We start from the raw sequence: 24,917 nt of genomic DNA, 5'->3' as shown, positions 1-24,917 counted from the left end.
GAATGTGCTAGAAGAAGTGTGATAGAACCGGACAGGCAGAAGGTAGAGCTGGCCGAGGGGTGTGCGGGTGGACACCTGTGTACAGGGACATGGTGTTCGGAAGCCACAGAAGCACCTGGCCCCTGGCCGGGGCTCGGTGGGCAGCGGGCTGGGGACGCTGGGCCAGTCCCTTCAGCAGCCCGGCCAGGACACAGGCTGGAGTTGGTGCGGGGGGCACTTGTGGGAACAGCTGAAAACCGCCGCCAGCTTTCATATCCCAAGGAAGTGTGGAGGGTTTCAGAATTGCTTCCCTGGCAGGTCTGGCCAGAAAGTAATGTGATTTTGAGAAAAATTATTTTAGTGTCAAGCTGGAGAATATTATCTATCCCATCAGGCTCTTTTCTGTTTTTCTCTCCCAAGTTGGAAGAAACATATTATCTCTACAGAGGGTCCTGGGAAACTTGGCTCCGCGTGACATTTAACCCCCGGTCCAGCCTTGCGACTGTTGCCGGGTGTCACTGTCAGTTCACACCCGGGTTTGGGGGTTTTCTCTGCACCCCGGGATCCAGCAGCCCTTTGCGCAGCCTCGGGCCCCGGTTCTCCGAGCCCCTGGGGCTGGCGGTGGTGCATTTAGTTGCAATTTTCCTTCATGGTTCGGTTCTGCATGAGGAGAGTGAGGGCCGAGACTTGCAGACGGGACACAGGCTCCATCAGAGGCACGTCGCTGGGACGCGGAGCTGGTAGCGTGCAGGCGGCCCGGACGGGAGCGTCAGCCTCAGGGCGGCCCCGCGGTGTTCTCTGGACAGGCACCCGCGTGTCGGCTGAGGTAGGCGCAGAGGGCTGAGGGTGCAGGCGCGGGGCAGCCTGTGTTGAGCTCTGGCCGCGGGAGCTGGGCCCCTGGGCTGCCGGCGGGGCGTCGGGGCCGGGACTCCACATCGAGGAGCCTTCGCTGCCACCTGGTGGTCAGTCCAGAAAGTGATGCTGACGCTGGGCCGGGCCCGGCAGGGTGTGGCCGGGTGGGTGGGGCGGGGCCGAGTGGATGGGGCGTGGCCGGGTAGGGCGTGGCAGGGCGGGGCCGGGTAGGACGGGGTCGTGTGGGTGGGGCGCGGCCGGGCGGGGCGGGGCGGGGCCAGACCGTGCAGAGGGTCCTCGAGGACGGCCGGGGCGGGGGGCGGGTACCGGCTGCAGGGCGTGGACAGGATGGGGTCAGGGACGGGGCGGTCGCCGCAGGCTCAGGCGGTGGCCGCAGGGCTCCGGTCTGAGGCCCGGCCAAGCCACAGACCTCCCTGGAGGGCCCCCCGCCCCGTGGCCCAGCGAGGAAGGAGAGGTCACGCGTTTGAGAGAGGCCGCTCAGTGTGGCACAGACGCTGCTTGGAGCCTGCGGAGGGGACGCGTGGTGGGTGGTGTGGTCTCCCCTGCAAGTTAGGCTGTGCCACGAAAATTGCTCGCCGTAACCTGTGCTGTCCAAGAGCCCTGTGACATCTCGTTTCAAGATTGAGGTAGAAGTCACATGACAAAATAAATTCGCAGTCCACGTTAGAGGCACGTAGGGCATTCACAGTGCTGTGCAAACCACCACCTCGATCCAGTTCCGAGCATCTCGTCAGCCCAATGGGAGCCCCATCCCCACCCGCGCTCCGTCCCTGCTCCTCTGGCCAGCGTCCGGCACCTGCGTCTGTGTTTGCCTGTCCTGGACACCTCCTATCCCTGGAATCCCGTGGCGTGCGTGTGGCTTATGGCTCGGAGGTCCATCCGTGTCGCGGCAGGTGTCCGCTCTCACCCCTTTCCACAAACGGCTGAGCCCTCTTCCACCGCGTTTTGCTTCTCCGTGGGCCAGGGGTGGGTGCGTCGTTGATGGTTTCCGCCTTCGGGGGGCTGTGAACATGCATGCGTGTGCAGGTTTTCAGTTCCGTGGTGTGTGAATCTAGGGCTGGAACTGCTGGTGATTTTTTTGTTTAGCTTTTCGAGGAACCACCGGGCTGTTTTTCCCAGTGACTCGCGATCTCGCATCCCCACCCCGCGATGCGCGAGAGCCCCGATGATCTCTCTGCGTCCTTGTCCTCGGCAAGATGATCTCTCTGCGTCCTTGTCCTCGGCAACTCTCGTTATTTGTTCTTTGATGCTGGCCCCCGTGGTGGACGTGAAGTGGCGTCCCGCTGTGGCTTTGATTTGCATTTGCCTGATGCCTCATGACACTGAGCATCTTTTCATGTGTCTAGCACCTTTCTTAAAGGAACCAGACTTCTCCAGAGTTCCGTGGCTTCACTTCAGAACCCCGTCAGGGAGGCGACCATCGGAGGCCAGCCAGCTCCTCTCAGAGGCTTTTGACCAAATCTCGGTTCCCCCAGCTCACTAGGGGACTCCCTGGGCCCGGTCAGGTGCACTTCCAGCCCAGGCTGGGTCCCAGAAGCAGCAGGGATCACGGGCCCCTCTATGAGCTGAGCACTTCCTGTGTGCCATCAAGATGAAGCCCCTCGGCCTGATGAGGGTGGTGTGTGTGAGCTGAGGGTCCCGGGCCGTCCTGGTACCTGAGATGTTTGTGAGGCCCTGCGGACCTTCTGCCCAGCACTCTGAGTGCGGAAATAGGGCAGCTGCCCTCAGACATGCAGAGTGAATGAAGTCCTGACCTGTTGCCTGCAGACGCCTTGGGTGGGAGCCCAGACCATCTGCGGCCCTGGCAGGACCGTGCTGCCAGGTGGTGGCCGGGAGCCAGGGAGCCGGGCTCGAGCAACGCACCCGAGGCATCTGACCACCAGCCCACAGGACAGGTGGGGTGGGACCAGCCTTCAGCCCTGTCACACTGAGGCCCGCACCCCGGAGTGGCTTTCCCGGGGCCACGAGACCTTCCCCACCAGGGCACTGGGCCGCTGCCCCTGTCAGTCCTGGCGGTCAAGAGCCTCAGACTTGGGGAGAAATGGGCCTTGTCCAAAGGTCAGGTGGGTGACGGGGTCCCCGGGAGACCCGTAGAGAGAACGCTGGCAGTGGCCACCCGGTCCATCAAACAGTGGCCCAGTGCTGGGAATGCGCCCCTGACCCAGGGTCACCGCTGAGCTGTGCCGCGGCCCTCCCTGCCTCCCAGACTGCTCCCGTCCGAGGCTCAGCCTCCCCGTCCTCTGGCACGCCATCTGGCCCGGCTCCCCACGGTGACGGCCCCGACCCGGGAAGGGGACCTGACGCCCGTGGTGCCAGCTGCCGACGCCTGGACCCCTCTCCCGTCCGCTCTCTGGGCACCACACACGGCCCAAAAGATCACACTTGGGGACGTGTGTGTGCACTTGTTGTTAAACTGTGGAAACCATCAGAAGCCCTCTTCTTCCTCAGTGCGGCCAGCCCTTCGAAGTCTGTGTGTCGGGGGGGGGGGCCCGCCTGAAGGTTCCTCACCCGCCCCCATAAAGAGCTGCCAGTACCGAAAGGCCTGTGCATCGGCTTAATTTCGCAAAGCAGGCACAGGCAAGGTCTCCAGACGGTGCCCGGAGAGGCCCCCTCTGACAGGATGAGAGCGGGATTTTGTCGTTTGTCCCGTTCTCAGCGCGGGAGTGGTCTACCACATCCCCCTGGGCAGTGGAAGTCTCTTTCCCACGTTTAAAGTTTCAGTCTCGGCCGCCAGGTGTTCATTGCTCGCGAATGGAAATAGACACGTCGCCACAACTGGAAAGTTTCCTTTCTTCCTTCCTAGCACATGTGCATTTTATTTCTCTCTTGATTATACTGATGAGGACCCTCAACGTGATGTTGAACAGAAGTGGTCAGAGAAGTCCCCTTGCCTGGCTCCTGATCTTATGGGGGAATAGCATTCAGCCCTTTGCCATTAAGCCTGCTGTTAGCTGCAGGATGTCGCAGATGCCTGTCGCAGAGAGAGAGGGAGACACAGAATCCGAAGCAGGCTCCAGGCTCCGAGCTGTCGGCACAGAACCCGACGCGGGGCTCGAACTCACGAGCCGTGAGATCGTGACCTGAGCCGAAGTTGGACGTTCAACCGACTGAGCCACCCAGGCGCCCCTAATGTTTATTTATTTTTGAGAGAGAAAGAGAGAGCATGAATGGGGGAGGGGCAGAGAGAGAGGGAGACACAGGATCCGAAGCAGCCTCCAGGCTCTGAGCTGTCAGCACAGAGCCCCACTCAGGGCTCAAATTCACGAACCGCCAGACCATGACCTGAGCCGAAGTCGGACGCTTAACCAACTGAGCCACCCAGGCGCCCCTGCAGATGCCTTTTATAAAGAAATGCCCTTTTTTCCTAGTTGGCTGGTTTTTAAAAAAATCATAGGTGTTGAATTTTGTCAAATGCTTTTCCTGCATCTACTGAGATGTCGTCAGATTTTCTTCTTTAGTCTGTTGACTTTGTGAATTACAGTGATTGCTATTTATGTGCTGCACCTACTGTACATTTCCAGGATAAACCACATTGGATCTGTCCCAGAATAAACAGGTTACTCCAGGATAAAGACCCCTTCTTACACATTCCTGGATTCAGTTTGCTAATATTCTGCTGAGCACATTGGGAAGCCCCCGTCGCCTGCTTTCCCCAAGTCTGTGCAGAATTGCTATGATGGCTTCCTTCCGTATCTGGCAGGACCTAATTTCCTCAGTAGATAGGACTGTGTGGTCCCTCAGTGTGGCCTTGAGTGCACCGGGCAGTGTGTGGCTTTCCAGGGATTGGCCCGTTCCTTCTAGATTGATAAATTTACAGGCACAAAATTGTAATATTTCTTTAATGTCCTTTTAATGTTTCGAGGGTCTAAAGTGATGTTCCCTTTCATTCCTGATGTTGTCACTTGGGTCTCCTTTGTCCTGGTCAGTCTGGCTCAGGGTTTATCAAACTGACTGAGCTTTCATAATAACCGCTTTTTGCTGTCAGTGATGTTTCTTTAATGTTTTTGTTTTCCTTGATGTCTGCTATCATTTCCTTTGTTCTGATTACTTTGGATTTAATTTGCTTTCTTCCTAGTTAATTTAAGTAAAAGTTCAGCTCATTGATTAGAAACCTTTCCTTAAAAGAATTTTTTTTTAATGTTTACTTATTTTTGAGAGAGACAGAGCGTGAGAGGGGGAGGGGCAGAGGGAGGCAGACACAGAACTGGAAACAGGCTCCAGGCTCTGAGCTGTCAGCACAGAGCCTGACGCGGGGCTCGAACTCACGGACCGCGAGATCATGACCTGAGCTGAAGTTGGCCGCTTAACCGACTGAGCCACCCAGGCGCCCCAAAACTTTTGTCTTTTTAAAAAAGATATGAGCGTTTAGTATTGTGAATTTCCCTTAGAGGAAAGCACTACTTTAGCTACAAGCCATAAACGTTAATGTCTTCATTTTCATTCGATTCAAAATACTTTCTCATTCCCCTTGTGAATTCCTCTCTAACCCATTCGTTATTTAATATCTGTGGGTCTTCCCGAGATGTGTCACTGGTTTCCAGTCATTACGTCGTGGTCTGGGAGCATGCTGTGTAGGGTTTCAATTTTTTTTTAAGTGTATTTGGGTTTTACTGCCGGGCACAGAGCATGGCGGTGCCGGCGGGCGTCCGCGTGCACTTGACCAGTGCGCTCTGCTGCCGGGCGGCTCCAGCCCGGCCGGGGTCTAGCCTGGAGGACAGTGTCTCCTCCCAGGATGGGCGCCTACCCTCCCGGGGACTGTCGGTGCTTCAGTTCTGCCAGGCTTTGCTTCTCCTATGCGGAGGCTGCCGTTCCGTGGGTACTCATTTGGGACCGGTAGGCCTTCTTTGATCACGTAACCTTCCCCCTCCCCCGCCCCGGCTCCTTCTGAAATACACACGGTCGCCCGGCCGGTGACGTAACCGGTCTACCTTCCCTTTGATTGGCGCTTCCCAGGTGCACTTCCCTATCTTTTTCTCACCCGCCTGTATATGTGAAGTGGGCTTCTCACAGCACAGAGCCAGGCACTTTGTTGTTGTTGCTCTTAATTCCAGTTTGTCAGTCTGTCTGCAATTGGTGTGTTTGCACTGGTGATGTGTAATGGAGTTAAGAACTGAATTTAGATTCCCCGCTTTATTGTTGTGTTGGCCCCTAGGTCCTCCCCTCTCCTGCCTCCTGTCGGATTATTTGAAAACCTTAGTATCCCACTTTACCTCCTGACTCTTGGGCTGGATCTCTGCACTTTGGCTGCACTGGAGATTGCCACATACACGCCACCGCTCCCACAGCCGATTTGGGCTGCACTGTGGAGGCCTCACCCCCACCCTCGTGGCACGGTGGTCCTGCATTCACGGGGGCCGAAAAATCCCACCTGCGTTGTAAGTTTTGCTTTCAACGGTCACATGTATCTTCAAAAACGTAAAAGGGAAAATTATCTTTTATATTAGCTATCGACCATTTCTGTTGTTTTTCCTCCATCCCTGAAGACACACGTCTCCAGCTGGCATCCCTGCCTGGCAGCCTGGACACCGTCTCCAGGATTTCCTTTAGGTCAGGTCTGCACGACCGGCTCTTACTTTCCCTTCGCCTAAGAGTGTCTTTATTTTCCCTTCCCTCTCACAGCATGAACTCTAGGCCGACTGTTCTTGTTTTCTGGCACTTTCAAGATCCCGTTTCCCCACCTTCCGGCCTCCGTGGTTTCTGATCAGAAGCCCGTGGTCATTCAGATTGTCACGCCTCCATTCAGGCTTCATAACTACCCATCGACTTCCAGATTTCTTTCTTTGTCTTTAACAGTTTAATTATGACCTGTCCAGACATGGGTTTCTTTGGATTTTCCCTGTTTGGGGGTCGCTGCATTTCCTGAATCTGTACATTAGTCTTTCCCTAAACGTGAGAAATTTTCAGCCAGTCTTTCTTCAAAACGTTGTTTTCCCTGCCCTGTTTCTTCTCTCTCTCTTGGGGTCTAACACAATGTTGGACTTTCTGATCTTGTCACACATGTCCCCGAGGGGCAGGCTTGCCCCCAAACTTCCGTCTCTTCTCCAGACTGGATGGTTTCTGTTGGCCCATCTTCTGGCCCCATCTTCCCTCGGAGGCCTCCTATCTGCTCTAGAGGCTGTTGAGTAATTGTTTAGATTTCCCAGTTCTGAAATTTGCATTTTGTTCTTTTGTATACTCCCTGCTCCTCAGCTGAGATCTTTCCATCTGTTTCCAGCGTGTTCAACTTTACCTTCTGTGACATAGTTATGATAATTGCTTTCACGCGTTCTTCTGATAATTCCACCACCTGGATTTCAGAGCCGGCATCTGTTGATTGTCCTTCCCTTGGAAAGTGCTCACGTTCCCATAATTCTTTGTACATAGAGGGACTTGGGGTTGTAAACTCGGCACCTTGGCTGCCATGTTGTGTAGACTCCGGGTCAGTCCTCTGGGGAATGTGGAGCTTTGTTTTAGCAGCCCGTTAACCTGGCTGGTTCAGACCACGGGTCCTGCCGGCCTCCGGCGGCCAGTGCTCCCAGGGTTCTTGTGCGTGCAAACATGGACGGGGCGGCAAGGTCTCCCTCCCGAGTTTGGGGCGCAGCTGATGAGCGACGACGGAGAGGAGCTGGCACCACCAGAAGCCCGTGTTGTCACGATGCCTGACCCTCTGCCCAATGTCCCCAAACTCTCCCTGTGGGATGGGCAGGGTTGCAGGAAGACCCTACGGGGTGGCCATAGGTGGGGATGAGGCGAATGCCTCCCCAGGGCAGGGCACACAGCCGGGCCAGGGTGCCCTCACCCATCCCAGGCACCCCCCATCCCACACTGGATGCCCCCACCCCAGCCCCCCATTCTCCGCTTTTATCTACTTCCCCTGCTGCCTGTACTGGGGACAAACGCGCATCCAATTGAAGTGGTCCCAGTGGCTGGTCCTTTCCTCCCTGCCCACCCATTCTTATCCCAGGCACATGCCAGCTGCCCAGGCAGTCTTCTCTGGCCAGATGGCACCCTGTCCTGTCCCCCATAAGCCTCTCCCACCTGTTTTCCCAGCGCCCACTGATCTTGGGTAGGAAACCAGCTCGGCCACCAGGGCTGGGACTCAACATTGTCTGTAACATTCGTGGGTCCTATGTCCTTAGATTAGAACGGAGTTGGGTCAGGCTCACGGGGCTGGTGTTTTAGGACCAGGGCAGGATCAATGTGGGCCTCATCCTATCAAGGGGGGCCACCCTCGACCCTTATATGCACACACACAGGGGGCTGGCAACCTCCGAGGCCAGAGCCCAGGAGGCAGCTCAAGGTCACGTGGCGTTTGGGGGCAAAACCTCCCTTGGTGAACAAGATAAACGTGTAAAAAGAAAGAGGGTGATTGAGTGGTAGGCAGGATCGAACTTCTCAGACAGTGAGAGAGGACAAGGTCCCTCCTCTCCGATTTCTAGGTTGTTGTTTCAGGAGAGGAAGGTGCCCCTTCCCCGTGCTGCTGTGGGACGGTGGCTGTGTCCCATCCCAGGGAGCGGGGGGTGCCCGGGCAGTGGGGCGAGCAGACCTGGGCAGGCTGTCCAGGCGTTCGCCAGGAGGGCAGTCAGAGCCCTGACATCCCACTGGGCAGCCCCAGTGGTGAGACCATCAGGGAGGCCAGTCCGTGCACTGGAAAGGTCAGGCTTCACAGACGAGCCCGAGCTCTGGGGTCCCGGAGAGCAGAGGGAAAGGAAAGGGGTCCACCCCGCTGGTGGGAGTCTGTGTCTCCCCCCAACCAGGCCATCCGTTCCCTCCACGCCCTCAGACTGGCAGCTGCAGTGGGACAGGATCACCGGATGGAAAGGCAGCCTGCTCCTCCTTGTCTATCAGAACTGCCCTCAGGACCCTTGTGCAGTCTTGGGGACAGGTGGCGTGTCACCAAAAACAAATGGGTGGGGCCCTGCAGCCAGACTGGGAATGGCAATGCCAGTTTCCTGCCAAATCCCCCCAATTGGCAGAGAGCCCCCTCCTGGCTGAGGCGTGCATTACACCTGAAACTCCTGCCAACCCCCTGGCAACTTGCCTGCATCCCATCACTGAGCCCTCTGTGAAGGGCAGGGAAGCCCCTTACGTGGGACACCCCCATCTATTCCTTGCCGTTGCCTGCTGGCTCCCTGGGGCCTGTGGCTTCCCACCTGGGTACCAGGACTCTAAACCAGCCCCCTCCTGGAGCTGCCCAACTGACCGCCCTCCCTCACTTTGAGGGGCCTGAGCTTGGCCCTGGGGAACGAGGCCGCCAGTGTCCCTTCTACAGGCAGCTGCCCGGAGGTGGTGGCCGGAGCACAGGGCACCCCCAGCGCTGGAGCCCCGGCCTGCCTTCTGCCCACAGCCTGGCACAGTGAAGGCCTCCACCTGTCCCTGTGTCCCCAGCCCCCAGGCAGGTGCTCTCGAGTGAATCCCCGTGAGGGTCAGGGGGCCGTGTTCCAGGGACCCTAGAGGAGAGGAGCCACACTTTAACCCACCCAGGTACCCCCACAGACCCCACTCCATGAGGCCAGAGACCATGCAGGCATCAATTTTAATACGGGGCTGACCCGTTTGGGGCTCCCCCCTTGTTGGGAGTGAAACGTTGTCAGGATTGTCCGATACCAAAACGAACCGTTAACTAGGGAAGCCGTTTCCAGCCTCCAAGCGCGTGCCTGGCGGCTGACGGCTCAGGGGTGGCGGGTCGCAGAGTCCCGGGTCTCTGGCAGGTTCCGGAGCCCAAGCTGCGCGGAGTCCCAGGCAATGGGGGCCACACCCACCAGAGCAGGCCCGTCAGCACCCCCGGGAACCCCAGCAAGGCCTCTGGCTCTCCGGGAACGTCCCTTTGCAGCGGGCCGAGCCTCTGCACACAGGCCCCCAGGTGAAGAAGCTCGGTCGGGGCTCCTGCAGCCGCCAGTCCAGCAGGGATGCGCCCCTTCCGGTCCAACGCCCCCAAACGCCGACACAGAAGAGGGGAGCTTTCCGCCCCCGAACCGACACGGAAACTGGGCAGCTCAGGAAGCTGCCCGCCAGCCGGCAGGAGCAGCAGGAAGTGAAAAAGGGAAGGGAAAGAAGCTAGGTTTGACGCGCCTTCCAGAGAGGGAGCTGGGGAGAAGGTGGCCGGTGGAGCCTCGAGGGGCCGGGGACGGGAGTGTGGCCAGCACCAGGAGTGACGGGCCTGCCTGTGGCCGCGTGGGAGCCACAGCCTCAGAAGCCGTTTGGCCGGAGGGTGCGAACGTTGCCATCGAATCCAGAAAGGAGAGCAAGCCTGCGGCGCCAGGGAAACGCTCTGCGGAGTCAGCCTGGCGTCTAGCCCTGTGTGCGCCACACTCTGCTTCGTCAGCACCCGACCGGCCCGGCCTGGCGCCGGCCTCCTGGGAGCCCGTCAGGTCGGGCCGCGCACCAAACTCTGTGGGCCCCAGGCTCTGGGGAGTCCCCGCCAGTCCCAGGCCAAGGAGGCCACGTTATGAGGCTGCGACCATGTCCGCCTGCTGGGGCCTGGCCTTGGTGGGGGCTTTTTCTGTAGAGGAAAGAAAGAGGTGTTTGTCGGGTGCAGAAGACCCCACGGGCAGAAACTCCCAGAGGAGAAGGAAGGCGGCAAGGAGCCAGGTCCCAGGGCTGTGTGCGGGGCTGAGGGTGGGGACCTCGACCGCAGCAGCCTGTCGCAAGCACTCAGGAGCCCTGTGAGGGGGAGGGACGGGGAGGGGCAGAAAGAAACACGGAGGGCCCACCAGCCACCGGGGCCCCGGCGGGGCACAGTAGAGGATGTGCTACGTAGAGGATGGCTGGTTCTGGGGTGGACCCGGCCTTTCCCCAGCTCTGCCTGCGGGACACGCCTCTCTGAAAGGGTTCGGCTCTTTCGAGGCTTCCCCCCTCCCCGCCAGAAACCGGGCCCGACCCCCAAGCAAGCCTGTGCCCCTCACCCACCCAGCTGGGGAGGCAGGAACCAACTGCCACCGAGCGGAAGGGCGGGACCCTGCGGCCGGGGCATTTCGCTTCGTTCTAGAACACAGGTCCTCCACAGGACAGAACAAGAAGCGTACCTGGTTTCTTCTCGGGGAGAGGCTCTGAAGGAACCTCGGGGAGGTCTAGCTGCTCCTGCAAGAAGCAGAGGGAGAGGCGGTGAGACCATCTAAACAAGAGCCCCGCTGTGCAAAGTTCCAGAGCGCCTCCTCCTCGGTCTCCGGCATCTGAGACTTGACTCACTTGGGGCTTCCCTAGAGATCCCGGGTCACACTCTGGCCATGCAGGGCCGGGGGCTTTGAACCCTGTGCCCACCCGGGTGGAAGGGGCGGCTCTGTGGCAGCGTGGCCGGCCCAGAGGCGCTGGGCTGCCTCTCGGACAACACATGGCAGTTCACCTCCCAGCTGGCTTCCCTGGCTGCTTAGGGGGCATCTGGGTCCTCGGGAGGAAGGACGTCAGGAGGCAGGTGCACGTGGGACACCAGAGGGCAGAGAGCAGGGACACTAACTCGTCCCGCAGGTGCAGGGAGTGGCAGGCTGGTGGGCACAGGCTGGGGGCATCCCGAAGCCATGGCCCAGCGACGGAGGCATCCCCATCGGGGAGCAGACACACACCACGGGGCCTGCGTGTGGCAAGGCCGCCTGGTAGAGGGAGACAGGCCCGGGGCTCCGCAGGGAGGGACCTGGCCACGGCGGGTGAGAGGTGCCATACGGGCACTGCCTGCTCAGCCGCCTGCAACACTCTCGGGGGGACAACCCGGGGAATGTTCTCTCCAGGCCGGGCTCTCCCTGCTGTCACCGGGCAGATAAGAACCACCTCAGTTTAACACAAATTCGACTTATTTTAGGAGGGAACACCACTTGCAAAGCCAGGATTGTGTGCTCCTGTAAAGCCCAATAAAGGTGCCCGTCCAAGGCCAACGATCACACGGGGCAGAGGTCTTCTGCGAGTCCTGTCACCAGAGAGATCGTGCTCGGTCCTGGGGGTCCTGTCACCTGAGTGATCGTGCTCGGTCCTGGGGGTCCTGTCACCTGAGTGACTGCGCTCGGTCCCGGGACTCCTCTCACCTGGGTGATCATGCTCAGTCCTGGGGGGTCCTCTCACCTGGGTGACTATGCTCAGTCCTGGGGTGTCCTATCACCTGGGAGATCGCGCTCAGCGCGGGGGGTCCTCTCACCTGGGTGATCATGCTCAGTCCTGGGGGGTCCTCTCACCTGGGTGACTATGCTCAGTCCTGGGGTGTCCTATCACCTGGGAGATCGCGCTCAGCGCGGGGGGTCCTCTCACCTGGGTGATTATGCTCAGTCCTGGGGGGTCCTCTCACCTGGGTGACTATGCTCAGTCCTGGGGTGTCCTATCACCTGGGAGATCGCGCTCAGCGCGGGGGGTCCTCTCACCTGGGTGATCATGCTCAGTCCTGGGGGGTCCTCTCACCTGGGTGATCATGCTCAGTCCTGGGGGGTCCTCTCACCTGGGTGACTATGCTCAGTCCTGGGGTGTCCTATCACCTGGGAGATCGCGCTCAGCGCGGGGGGTGCTCTCACCTGGGTGATTGCATTCAGCTCCTCCAGGATGGTCTCTTCATCCTCCTGAGTGAAGCTTCCCGACAGCAGCTCATCTATTTGCTGTGAAGGGAGGAGGGGAGGTGAGGACCGTGGCCGGGCTGGGGCAGAGGGTGCAGCGGCCCCTCGTGGAGGAAGGAGACAGCCCGTCGCTCCAGGCCCCCCTCACTTGAGAGGAGGTGAGCACCCGAGGCGCAGAAGTCGTGGCTCCGGAGGGCGGCTGGGGGTTCGTGCAGGTGGCGGGTGCGGGGGGAAGGCGGTCCCCGCTGGCCCAGCAACACCTACCCGCTGGTACTCCACGGCCTCCTGGGTCTCCTCCAGTATCCGCTCGACTTCTTCTAAGGACATCACCTAGTCGGTCGGGACTCTGGTCAGCGAGGCGTGTAACGGCCCCTCGCGTTACGGCCCCCTGGAGCGGCAGGGCACGAGCCCGGCCGAGCCGACGCCACGTGGCTCTGGTCGTTTCTGCCGTAGGCCGGGCCCGCCCACGGGGGCTGCGGGGCCGATGGACCTGTCTTTTCAGAAGCCCCGCCGCACCGCCCAGATTCCCGCTGGCCCGTTGCCCCAGACCCTCGGGCTCCCCAACCAGCCCGCGCAGGTCCAGGTGAAAACAAGTAAAACCTGACTCATTCCTTCTGGGTTCGAAGCAGCACGCTGACTTGCGGGGCAGGGGCACACCGCGGACCGCCGGGACAGCCGGGCAGCCGCGCAGCCATCCGCCGGTCACCTCTCCGGTGGCCCAGGGTCTCTCCGGGCCGCACCTCTTCTTTGGCCACCCACCCCTGGGCCGCTTCCTGTGGTGAGGCCGTGTTAACCTCCTCCGGGAAGCCCTCCAGTTAGTTCACACACCCCTCACGCACCCTCACCGGACCCTCACCTGAGCACGTGGACCCGCTCTGTCGTCAGCGCCCGTCACCCCGTTCTCGGGTCAGCACCCCGAGCTGGTCTTGCCACCGACACGGGCACCCTCTCCCGAGAGCCACTGGCTTGCCCACGCTCTCAGCCAGCACAAACGCCTCTTCGCCAGTGGCCCGGGCGCGGCCTCAGGAACGAGCCCCGCCCCCCTCTCTGCCCCAGGCCGCCAAGGACCCACCTGGTGCATCTTCTTCAGACACTCATTTCCGATCTGCAGCCCCTCGACCACCTTCATCTCAATCTGGGCGAACTCAATGTTCTGGACCTGGGGCGGAAGCCGAACGGACCGGGCGGTCGGGGGGCCTGCCCTCCCCACCCCTTCCCCCCACCTCCCTGCCACCCGCCCGGCCTACCATTGTTTCCAGGCTGGTGATTTGGTTCTCTGTCTTGTCCAGAAGCTGCTCCTGGTACCGCTTCTTCTTGAGCAGCAGCTTGGCGCGTCTGCAGAGGGCACCCGGGCAGTGACCCGGCCGCCCCCCTGGCCTCGCCCACCCCCTGCTCTAGGCCAACAGGGGGCTGACGCCCGCTCTCGCACGGCCTGCCCCGGGCCCCACTCACTCCTTCCTCCCGTCCCGCAGGAGCTGCCTGGCGATCTCCCGCTCCCTCTCCAGCTGTTGGGTGATCCTCTTCTGGTACTGCTTCAGCTTATCCCGCTGCTGCTTCAGTTGCTGCGGAAGAGCAGGCCTGGGTCCACACGGTGCCCGTGCCGGCACCTGGCTAGGCCGGCCTGGAAGCCGCCCCCCCCCCCCCGAAACACAGTTCTCTGTGGGGACAAGCCTGCCCCCTCGGGCACTTCTGGAGACACCTGCGGCTGTCGGAACTGGGGGGTGCTGCTGCTGGCGTCAGTGGGTAGAGGCCGGGGACACCGCTTACATCCTGCCGTGCCCAGGGTGGCCCCGGCACAGACAGTGAACCCCCCCCCCCCCCGACGTGTCCGCAGCGCCAAGGTGGAGTGTCCGCTCTCAAAGTGACATCACTCAAAGTGATGGCAGCAGCCATCACTGTGCGTGCCCTGGGGCAGGTCGGAGAGTGTCACCAGTGCCTCAGAGGTTCAGAGACGACACAGAAGTGCACCCGAGAGCCACCGTCCCACCCGGCCACAGCGAGGGTTGGGGGCCTCCCCTCCCGGCCTCGGACGCGTCCTTAACGTGTCCAGCTGCCCTGCTCGTCACTTATCACCGTGTCCGAGTGGACACACAGACGGCGTGTTTGGGTGAAGTGTTTGCTTGACCTTGCCAAGCACCCGGGACCCCCACGTACTGTCCCGGAGAGGAAGCGCGGCCGTTTACGCGTCAGGTAATTCTGCCTTTTCTCAGGCCTTTCCCATTTCTTCCAAATTTCACCTGAAATGATGACGCCGTGGCGAGCGCCTGCAGGACAGGGCGTTTCTCATACGTGCGATTCTATCTTTAGGATCCGTTGCTGTGACTGAACTACGGCAAGGGGCAGGCACACCTTTAAGCCTCAGTATAGTGAGACATCATCCCCTAGTGTAGACGTGTCTGCAGGGACCTCTCACGGCCCCTCCACAGCACGTTCTCTCTAGCGCCTGCCCGGTGCACCGGGTGGCCTGTGGGGCAGGCTGGGTGATGGCTGCACGCCTTCTCCTGGCTGCAGTGCAAGGCACCCACTGTCCTGCTCCCACGGCTCAGACACACCGGGGCCAGCCTGCGTGCCCAGCCTTCTCAGCCCTGGCCGCTGTTCCTCCCCAGGAGCTGAGCCCCCGCCCCGCCCCCGCCCTTCGGGCCATTATCCAAGCTGGTTGAGTACAAAGTGTGGAAGACAGCTAAACGCAGCAGGTGTGGCCAGGCTGCCCCCTTTGTAAACTTCCTAAGGGGTATCCGTGGAGGGTCACAGGACGGACAGCACACTGGGGCATGGAGTTTCTCAGCTCAGCTTTTCATCCTAGGCAGTAATTTGTTTTACTGTGTGCAAACCGCGTTGTTACAGTGTGGACCCACCAAACAATCCCTGGCAAGTAGAAAAGCCTGGAAGAGAAACCCAAAGGCGACTCCTTGAAGAGAATCACCTTGGGGGCTTCAGCTCCCCGCCAGGGCCTGACCCCTGCCTCCCTAGTGCCTGTGCCCCTCTTCCCATTCAGCACCCAACGCCGCTCACATTTTCTCTAGTGGCAAACGTGCCTGTTTCCTCTCCACGTGGGGAACTTCAGTTAAGAACCGTTTATAACACGGTTTCTGAAGCCAAGGGGTGGGGGGAATCTGTCATTTGAATTTGTTTCTCTCTTAGCACAAATTGATGCATTTTCGCTGCAGAAATTTTTGCAAAGCAAGCAAAGGTAAACTCTGCTCAAATTTTGCACCACCTCCTTCCTGGTACGTTTTTCTCCTTGCAAAACTGGATTCCTCTGGACGTGCCTTTCCCCTTAACGTATCCTACAATTCCTTCCACGCAAACGAGCTTTCTCCCGGAGCTCCCCGGAAACAGCGGCGTCGGGCGGTGGCAGACGAGCCCATCGCCCTCGCTCGGCGCCCCGGCGCCGGCCACACGGCGGGGCGGCCCGGAACGTGGGACTCGGGACCTGCCACCTGCGAGCGCGCGCTCGCCGGGACACCAGGTGTGACCACGACTCAGCGCGACACTCGGCGCCGCCCCCCGAAACCGCGGCCCCGTCTAGTCCCCGCGCCGGTCGCCGGCAGCCTGCGGTCCGGCGCTGCGACGCGGCTGCGAGAAGCCCGCCCGGCGTGGGGGGCGGGGGCAGGCCCTCCCGTGGCCGCAGCCCTGCCTCAGTCTCCCCGCCGTCGCCGGGGGGCCCGGCTCTCACCAGGACGGCCTTGTCTTGCTCTGTGACCCGGCTCTGCTTCTTGCGGCCGAACAGGTTGCCCATGGCGCCCCGGCCCGCGGCCCCGCCCGCCGCCGCCCTCCCGGCCTCCGTACCCCGGCCCCGCCCCCTACGGCGGCCGCGCAGGGCCAGGCGCCGCAGAAGGCGAAACGTGTGCGGGCGAGCCGAAGGCGGGCCCCGGGTTCGAATCCGCCCCCGCACGCCTTGGCGACGATGGCACGGTGACACTGCGGGCAGGGCCTCGGCAGCCCTAAATGATGCATTTCACGTGCGCTTCCAGAATGTCCCCCAGCATTGCAAACGAAGACTGAAAGTTCCAGTCTCGGGTTAGGTGGGATCCTTCCCGGTAACCGGTGGACAGTCTCCCCCCGCCCCCTGGCTGGTGCCGACCACAAAATGCTGCGTTTAGTGATGTTATGTACAACCTGTGGGCTTACAGGTGTCCATGGAGACGCTACCTGGGCAGCACATGTCCACGCGGCCCCGCGACCGGTGGCTCTTGCCCAACACGGCCGTCTCAACTCCTGGTTCTGTGTCCCCCCACCCTGCAGAAGCCTCCGGCCGTTGGGGGTAAACCCCCTGAAGAGGATTTGCGGGGAGCCACTGACCCCTGCATCCCTGGTTCCCACCTGCGTCTTTCCGGCGTTCGGAGGGTACACGGGGTCTCATAGGACAGCACCCAGCCCCGATCAGTCTCCCCGGATGATCCTGATGAGGGAGCATAAGGCACGCTGAGGGCCAGGTCCCAGCTAGCATTACCCCACCCCCCAAGGTGGGATAAGTGTGATTATTTCCCAGGCACTCCTGGCTGCCCAAGGACAAAGGAAAGACAGAGACAGAAAACAAATGGTTAACCTGTTAAGGGTCTCCATCAGTTTATAAATATCTTAATACAATCACACAAAAAAGGGCAATCTTCTAAAGTCCAGAACTCCCTACTGTGTGAAGTTAATACTTTGCTACAGGGAAAAACCACCTTAGCTTGTCAGTAGCTGGGCCTCCAGTGATCAGTGCGTCTTTGGCATATGAAAGTCTCTTTGGAAGCTTCCCTTTTGACTTCACCTCCCCCAAGTCCATAGTATATAAAAGTCACTCTTCACAACCCCAGCGCAGCTCCTTCTACCCACGGGCCCTGTCCCCGTGTGCCTTACTAAATTCACTTTTTTTTTGCGCCAGAGACGTCTTCAAGGATTCTTTCTTGGCTGTCAGCTCTGAACCCATCACCCCAAAACTTCATCAATCCTGTACCCGAGTCTGCAATGGGCCAGCCCAGTGGCTCGTGGGCAGTGGGCACCTAGGGTGAGCAATCCCACAGCACGGGCCTCACTTCCTTCTGTGAAATGACTTCCTGGGTCACAAGCAGGTGCTGTGCGGGCACCGTGATGGCCAGCCTCCAAGTGCACACTGGCGCTGCTCTGGCCAAAGCACTATAGGCGGGAAGGCAGATCCGTATCCAGAGGAAGTGTCCATTCCAGTGGGGACAAGTCCCTGCCTCATGATGGAAGGGGTCCTGATTAGCCAACCCGCTGTCAGGTGGCTGGATGGTACCCCCAGGGAGTGGTGCTATTTGGGGGTTCAGTGCTACTGACCGGCTGGGCACTCAGAAGTTGTGGCGGGCAAGTGAGCCCCAGCCTCCCTCCCTGCTGCCATGGCCACTTTGTTCATGGGCCCACTGGGCACTGGGGGGCAGGGGAAAGCCCTTCACTGTGGTGAGTCATGTCAGGTTTTGGTCACCTGTTACATGAGGCAGGTGCCAGTCCAGGTGGCTGCCCGTCTATTTGGTTCTGGACACCCTGATTAGCCAGAGACGCCTGTGGTCGGGCACTCTGAGCATCTGTGTGTCCCAGTCGCCTGTTAGAGTAAGTCCCAGCCTTGGCTGGAGAGGGTTGTGGGACCACGCAGCCTGCCTGGGGCAAAGAAAGCTTCCAGAGGCTGAGAGCCAGAGTTGGTCAGCAGGAGAACCCCCACCAACGGGCCAGGAAACTCACTAGGGGGTAGAGGGGAGCCCAGAAACTGCCCACCGGAGCCGAGAATCTTGCTGGATATGGGACAGGCTGGAGGAGGTCGGCCAGAAGCAGCCACAGGTCGGGGAGAAACTCACTGAAGAGCCTCCCGCATGCTGCCCCCTGGCAGCCATAGGAAGAGAGAAGCAGCTGGGACAGAAAGGGAGCCCCTTCCTCTGCCTGGCCCAGCGACGTCGCTCCAGCGCTCTGCTGCTGAAGTCCCCATCGGGCTAGCGGGCAAAGGTGAAACGCCGGCAGGTGGGCCAAAGAAAGCGAGTCCCCGATAAGCCTTTACATGTGGCTCTAGAGATGCTCCGTGACTGACACGGCCAGTGTCTCTTGGGATGCTCATGGAACTCGGCCACCAAGTCCGAGGGGCCTGGCCTGCGGGGAGAGGAGCTGCCACTCAGCATCCCTCGCCAGCCACGTGGGTGCGCTGTGGTCTCGGAAAGGCAGGTTTCTGTCCCCGCGGGGCTGGGCCTCGCCAGCTGAGCCTTCTCTGTGGACTCCACCTACACAGGTTTAAGAGCCAGAAAACGGTGGTCGTTCGAGCGGTTGAGTTTTGGGGTGGTTTGTTCCGCAGTGACAGTTAGCGGGTACAACGGAGTGGGCACCTCGGGAAGGCGGGGGACTTGCAGCACGTACTTAGAATCCTTCACGGTGGAGCCCGCTGGCCCCTCTGGGCCTGGCTCAGGCAGGGCACAGGCCAGGGGTATGACTCTCCCTCGGGGACGTCGCGTCAGATCTCTCTTCTCCCGATGTGCATCATCCGCTTAGCGATCGGTGCGAGCTCTCCCAGGCTGTGCATTGTTCTCCGACCGGGGGCACCTGACCAGCTGGCCGGTGGCGAAGATGTCCCTCATGACTGCTACTCAGCTGACCCCTGGGCCTTGCCCCTCCGGCTCCCAGGGGAAATCCCGGTCCCAGGGGACCGGTTTTGATGGCAGTGCCTCCACTGTCATTCCTGGCCCGCAGAGAGCTCTTCAAGGGCCTGAGGTCCTCCCCAAGGGCTTCTCAGGGCCCCTGTCAAGGCAGTGTGCTTCGGGGACACCTGAGAGACTCAGGCCAAGTCCTTATCTGCCCTTGCCCTTGGGGTCTTTCCTGTGTGTTAAATACCAAGCCTCTTCCGGCAGCTCAGCTGTGCTAAAGTCCAAGTTTTCAGCAACAAAGGAACAAACCGTCAAGGAAGGCCCGTCACAGATGAGATCAAGTGGTGTGGCCCAGAGTGTGTGGAGAGCGGCCGGTGGGGGCCGGGCTCACGCAGAGCTGGCCGCCACACTCACCTGTACGGGCCCCTGTGGCCTCCGGCTGGCGTCGGCAGAATCTCGGTATTCTTGGGGGACGGTCTTGAGGAGACCCGGCCTCCCCTTAGCAGGTAACTGCCCGGGTGCGGTCCCGGTGGCCTCCGATGGGGAGGAGGGTCGCCTCTGCTGCAGGCCGGGCTTCCCGGGGGCGGGGCGATCCGCACCCCCCTCCTCTCCAGGCTCTGACCCGGCGGGTGGACAATTCAGTGTGTGTTGTGATTCCACCAGCCAGGGATGAAGCCTGGGGAGTGATTTCCCGTCCTGTCGCAAGAAATACGGTCTCCTTTTATAGTAGTCCTCTAATATTGTCCGATTTTCTGATTCTGCCTTGAAACTGAGAAAGCACCTTGCCTGCCGTTTTAAACACATCATCGGCCCAGGCGGCCAGAAATCAGCAGCCGCCCCGTGGTTCCCCCGCGACACTGCTCTCCAGCTGCCTCTGGGGCCCCAGAACCTGGCTGTCAGGAAGCACCTCCGTGTTTTGTCACCGCACACCTCGCTGCCCACACCCTGACTGTGTTCGGCTGCTCCGGCGGCCGTGACAAACCGCCACAGACCTGGCGGCTGAAACAACAGAAACTTACCGGCCCACAGTCCAAGGCGGGAAGTCTAGGTGTGGGCAGGGCCAGCTCCTTCTGAGGCTTGGGCGGGGCGGGGTGGGGGGGTAGGGGTGGGGTGTGGGGGGGTGTCTGCTCCAGGCCCCTCTCCCAGCTGCTGGTGGTCTGCTGGCATCTTTGGCTTTAGGCGCATCACCAGGGTCCCTGCCTCCGTGGGCACGCGGCCTTGCTGCGCGCGTGTCCGTGTCCAGATTTTCCCTTTTCATAGGGTACGAGTCGTACTGGGTTAGGGCCCGCTCCAATGACTTCACTGTGTCTTCGTTACCTCTGTAAAGACCCTATTTCCCAATTAGATCGCATTCACAGGTACTGGGGGGTAGGAATGCAATCTATGAATTTTTGGGGGGGGGTCACAGTTCAACCCATAGTGCGCTAAGGAGCTTATCACTTCCTACCACACATTCTGGGTTCCTGCCTTCGAGGGTCTCCCCTGGAATGACTGATACAAACCGGCGCATCGCTCACCTTCGCTCGGGCACCTGTCTGGGCATCTCAGGCTGAAGGTATGTGGCACAGAGATTCGTGCTTCTAAACCACTGAGGGGTTGCAGGGATGAGGTGGGGTCCGATCACTGGATCTCCGGGGCACAGCGACTCCGCAGTTTGCCGGAAGCGCCTGGCGTCAGTGACCGCTGCCTCCAGCCCCGGGCGAGTGCACCCGTGAACTTCACCTGCTGAAGCCCCGTGGCGGGCCTGCCGCTGCCAGAGGGCGACCACACAGACGGGGGGTGGGGGTGGGGTGGGGGGAATACTCCCATGGGTGGAAAGCAGCCCGGAATCCCTATGTGGCTTCCGGGCAAGGTTCCAACGGGGAGGTGGCATTTGGGGTGGCCGTTCCACGACGCGCAGACCCAGGGGACGCCAGTGTGAAAACGTGGTTTTCGTGGCGAACCACCATCCGCAGGGTCGCTGGCGGCCCCCATGGAGTGACCCCAGGCCTTCCGGTGCAGGTGACATAAGCTGAACTTGAGCCAGCTGGGGCTGAGGGGCGGCCCGCCGCGTGGGGCCAGCGTGGGGAGACGCGGGGACTGAGGCCCCCCTCTCTGCGCACCTGGTCCGGGTCCTCCGGGACCTGCTCCCCGACAAGCGCTCTGATTGGCTTCTCTCCCTGGGCCGGGGAGGCTGATTGGCTGGGCCTGGACGCCCTGCCGTGGCTGAGCCAATCTGCAGAGGGGAGGGTGGGGCCCCGGGAGGCGGACGCGTCTGTCCACGTGCACTGAGCAGAGGGAATGTCTTCTCCTGGCCCCGGGACACCTGCTGCCCCCCGCAGAGCCTGTGTGGGAGCTGTGGGTCATGCCGAAGCCCGACCCGGCCGGGACACCCGGTGGAGGCCGAGTTGGGGGTAGGTGCAGCTCTGACACGGGGCCATACGCGTGTCAAGAGTTTTCAGGGGTCCTGGTCAGGAGTCCTTGGGGGTCAGACTAAGGAGGCAGTGACAGAAATAGAAGAGAATGTGAGAGGAGCCAAGGAACATTCTGGAAGAAGTCGAAAGAATCTGGGCAAATTCCCAGGGATTGGGTGTGAGTCCAGGGAATGGTGTTGAAGATACAGGTGAGGGTGTTGGCTTGACCCACTGCGTGGACACTACGGTGGACTCTGGTGGCTCTGGGCAGCCCGGGGTTGGGGGTGAGCCTGCGGGAGACCCCAGGGCGGGCATCCTTGGGAGGGCTGGGGAAGGGAGGCAGCTCGGAGAGGTCGGGACTGCAGCGGGGAGGCAGGCCCAGGAGGGGCTGCAGGGGGCAGGCCCGGGGGAGGCCCAGGAAGGGGGCCTGCAGGGGGGAGGCCCAGAGGAGGCCCAGGAGGGGCTGCAGGGGGGAGGCCCAGCAGAGCCCCAGGAGGGGCTGCAGGGGGGAGGCCCAGCAGAGGCCCTTGAGGGAGAGGAGACACCCGGCCGCAGAGGGGTCAAGTGTTGAGACACGTCTTTTAGAGGGCTTGAGAACGGAATAGACGCGGGGAGAGGCCGCGCGGGGCCGCAGGGGTGTCCACCTTCTTCCTGGGAGCCTCCCGCGGGACGCCGGGTCCGGCGGCAGGCGGGCAGCTGTGAGCCCCGCGGTGGCCACGCGGTGGCGCTGCAGGACAGCCTGGTGGCCGCGAGGCAACATCAAGGCCTGGACACGGCCGGCTGCCAGGAGAGACCACCCCCGCGCGCCCCCGCCCTGCACCAGGCACCTGCACCCTGGTGTCACCACACGCAGTGTCCCGGTACCTAAACCCCGGCACTGCACACCCCGGCACCTGGCACCCAGCAGTCAGTGGTCCCTGGGGGTCCTTGTAGGCAGGTGGGTCTGAGAAGCCCTTTGTAGGTGGAGGCTGGACCGGGACTTTGCCCTGGGTCTGCCGAGCTGGCGGGTGTCACCCGCCTGTCCGTTCATCACTCACGTGCCCATTTGCTCATTCGTGCATGCATGCGTGCATTCATTCATTCGTTCATTTATCACCCATTCACGAACTCATTCATTCATCCATGTATCCATCTGTCTTCTCATTTAGTGGCTACCAGGTGCAGGCAGGCCCTGCTCTGGCTGCTGACACGGGTTTGCATATGGCATGGGGTGGCAGGATGGCATGGTGTTCTTGATGGGGCTGGAGAACTTCCGGTTGATGGTCAGGAAAGCCTTCCTGGAGGAGGTGGCGTCCCCCCAGACAGGGGGGACGGTGCGGGGGGGGGGGCAGTGTGGGAACGGGCACAGGGCCCCTGGCTTGTCTGATTCTGGTTTTCTGCTGGTCACGAGTTGGAGGCTCCTGGCCCTGACTGGGGAGGGGCTGATCTAACCTGGATTGTTAACCCAGGGGGAGAGCATGGTGGGAAGTGGCCCTGGAGACCATAAGGGGCCGTCCTGGTGAGCACAGGTGGAGGGGGGTGGTGGTCACGAGACAGGGGGCATCACGGGCCAGCAGCTGGGTGGATGGCAGTAATCACCGCAGACACGCACCCGTCTACACCGCTCCCTGTGAGGGGGACACGGGGGACAGGCACCGAGGGGCTTGTCACCTGCCTGAGGTGGAGTGGGGCTTTGAACCCCCAGCCCCAGTGGGACAAGGGACGGGAGGGGCCTATGCTGCTGTGGTGGCCGCCGGGGGAGTGATGGCGGCCTGAACGGGCATGGGGAGCAGACAGGGGAGCACGCGTGAGCAGGTGGGGTGCCCCGGGGGGTGCCGATCCGCCCCGGTCCTGCTGCACCGGGTCTCGGGCCCAGGAAGGGGGACTGCGAGTGGAAAGCAGAGAAGGGGCCTGCAGGGCAAACCGGCTCCGGAGGGGCCCTTGGGTGGTCCCCTCCCACGCGGTGCCTGCGCTGCTCCGGGGGACCAGGGGATGCCCGGCACTTCTGACACTGGGTCCTGTAGGACACAGGGGCCTCTGTGCTGGCCGGCGGCTCGACAGCAACCTCCTGTAGGAAGCCCGGAGCCGAGCCGGAACCCCCCGCGGCGGCTCAGCCCCTGATGCTCAGACACCGGGATAGCGGTGGGCTTGCTGTAGGCTGCTGACTTGGACCCCTTTGTCCCGCAGCGGTGGATAACGGACGCAACTGTAACGACCTGCCCCTAAACCCAGCGCTCAGAAGCCGCTCAGCTGCCCGCCAGGGCTCTTGGGACCCCCTCCCAAGCTGGTCTCTGATGTCGGCGGGAGGGCTCCCCGCAGGGCTGCCCGATCACCATGTGGATCTTCCTCTCGAGCCAGTGACCCGAGGGCCTGGTGCCGGGGCTGTGGGCTTCGAGCCTCTACAGCGGCAGGGCCCTGGGGCTGCCCGGTCTGGGCAGGTCCTCCTCCGAGATGCCTCCGGGCCCTTCGTGTCCCCAGAGTCCTGGCCTTACTGGCCCAGCCACGCCCCCGCAGCCCGGCCCTCCCTCTTGATCCGCGTGGTCTTAGCAGAGTTTCCATTTCCTGCAAGCAAAGCCCCGATTCAAACCTGGGTCAACCCAAAGCCCCGCTCTCGAGCCACGTTTTCTCCCACCACTTTGTCTTGTCATTTATTTTGTCTTGTCGTTTATTGCGGTGAAATTCACATAGCACACAATTCATCTTTTAAAGTGAACAATTCAGGGGCGCTTGGGTGGCTCAGTTGGTTGAGCATCTGTCGGGTTTTTTTTTTTTTTTGATGTTTATTTTTGAGAGAGAGAGAGAGAGAGAGAGAGCACGCGCATGAACAGGGGAGGGGCAGAGAGAGGGGGAGACACAGAATCCAAAGCAGGCTCCAGGCTCTGAGTTGTCAGCACAGAGCCCAACACGGGGCTTAAATTCATGAACCTTGAGATCATGACCTGAGCCGAAGTCACACACTTAACGGACTGAGCCACTCAGGTGCCCCATAAGCATCTAACTCTTGATGTCGGCTCAGGTTGTGATCTCACATTTTTGTGGGTGTGAGCCACACGTGGGGCACTGCGCACTGATGGCTCACCGCCTGCCCGGGATTCTCCCTCTCCCCCTCTCTCTATGCCCCTCCCTCACACGTGCTCTGTCTCTCTCAAAATAAATAAAAGAAAAATGAACGATTTAGTGCATTCACAATGTTGTGCAACCACTACCTCTATGTAGTTCTAGAACATTCTCCCCACCCCAGAAAAGCACTCCACACCCATTCAGTAGGCACTGCCCAGTCCCCCTCCCCCAGCCCCTGGTAACTGCTGATCTGTTTCTGTGGATTTGCAGATTCTGGATATTTCATAAAAGACGAATTCCAGGGGCACCGGGGGGGGCTCAGTGGGTTAAGCGTCCAACTTGATTTCGGCTCAGGTCACGATCTCAAGGGATCCAGCCGTGCGTTGGACTCTGTGCTGACAGCATGGAGCCCGCTTGGGATTCACTCTCTCTCCCTCTCTCGGTGCCTCCTCCCCACTCGCGTGTGTGTGCTCTGTCTCTCAAAATAAATAAATAAACATTAAAAAAAAGAGGAATTCTGCACTACATGGCCTTCTGCATCTGCCCTCTTTCACTCGGCA

At 60.8% G+C, this 24,917-nt stretch overlaps 1 protein-coding gene across 1 annotated transcript; it reads right to left on the bottom strand.

The window, feature by feature from the left end:
- Window positions 1-9,348: 9,348 nt before the first annotated feature.
- CHMP6 (charged multivesicular body protein 6) lies at window positions 9,349-16,127 on the bottom strand. The gene is made up of 8 exons (XM_042967217.1): window positions 16,036-16,127; window positions 13,812-13,921; window positions 13,607-13,694; window positions 13,432-13,518; window positions 12,624-12,689; window positions 12,321-12,401; window positions 10,857-10,911; window positions 9,349-10,333 (listed from the first exon to the last, which is right to left on the bottom strand). Exons 1-8 carry the CDS (start codon window positions 16,096-16,098, stop codon window positions 10,278-10,280), a joined length of 606 nt encoding a protein of 201 aa, XP_042823151.1. The 5' UTR covers window positions 16,099-16,127; the 3' UTR covers window positions 9,349-10,277.
- Between the last annotated feature and the right edge of the window lie 8,790 nt (window positions 16,128-24,917).

This window comes from Panthera tigris, chromosome E1 (assembly GCF_018350195.1).
Source record: "Panthera tigris isolate Pti1 chromosome E1, P.tigris_Pti1_mat1.1, whole genome shotgun sequence".
Taxonomy (NCBI): Eukaryota; Metazoa; Chordata; class Mammalia; order Carnivora; family Felidae; genus Panthera; species Panthera tigris.
Note: the sequence above shows the minus strand (reverse complement) of the source record. Positions and strands in the feature narration are given on the sequence as shown.

Coding starts and splice junctions, on each gene's coding strand:
- CHMP6 (XM_042967217.1), bottom strand. CDS start 16,098: ATGGGCAACCTGTTCGGCCGCAAGAAGCAGAGCCGGGTCACAGAGCAA. Junction 13,922..16,035: donor AGCAAGACAAGGCCGTCCTG/GTGAGAGCCGGG, acceptor GCTCTTCCGCAG/CAACTGAAGCAGCAGCGGGA. Junction 12,690..13,431: donor GTCTGAAGAAGATGCACCAG/GTGGGTCCTTGG, acceptor CCGACCGACTAG/GTGATGTCCTTAGAAGAAGT.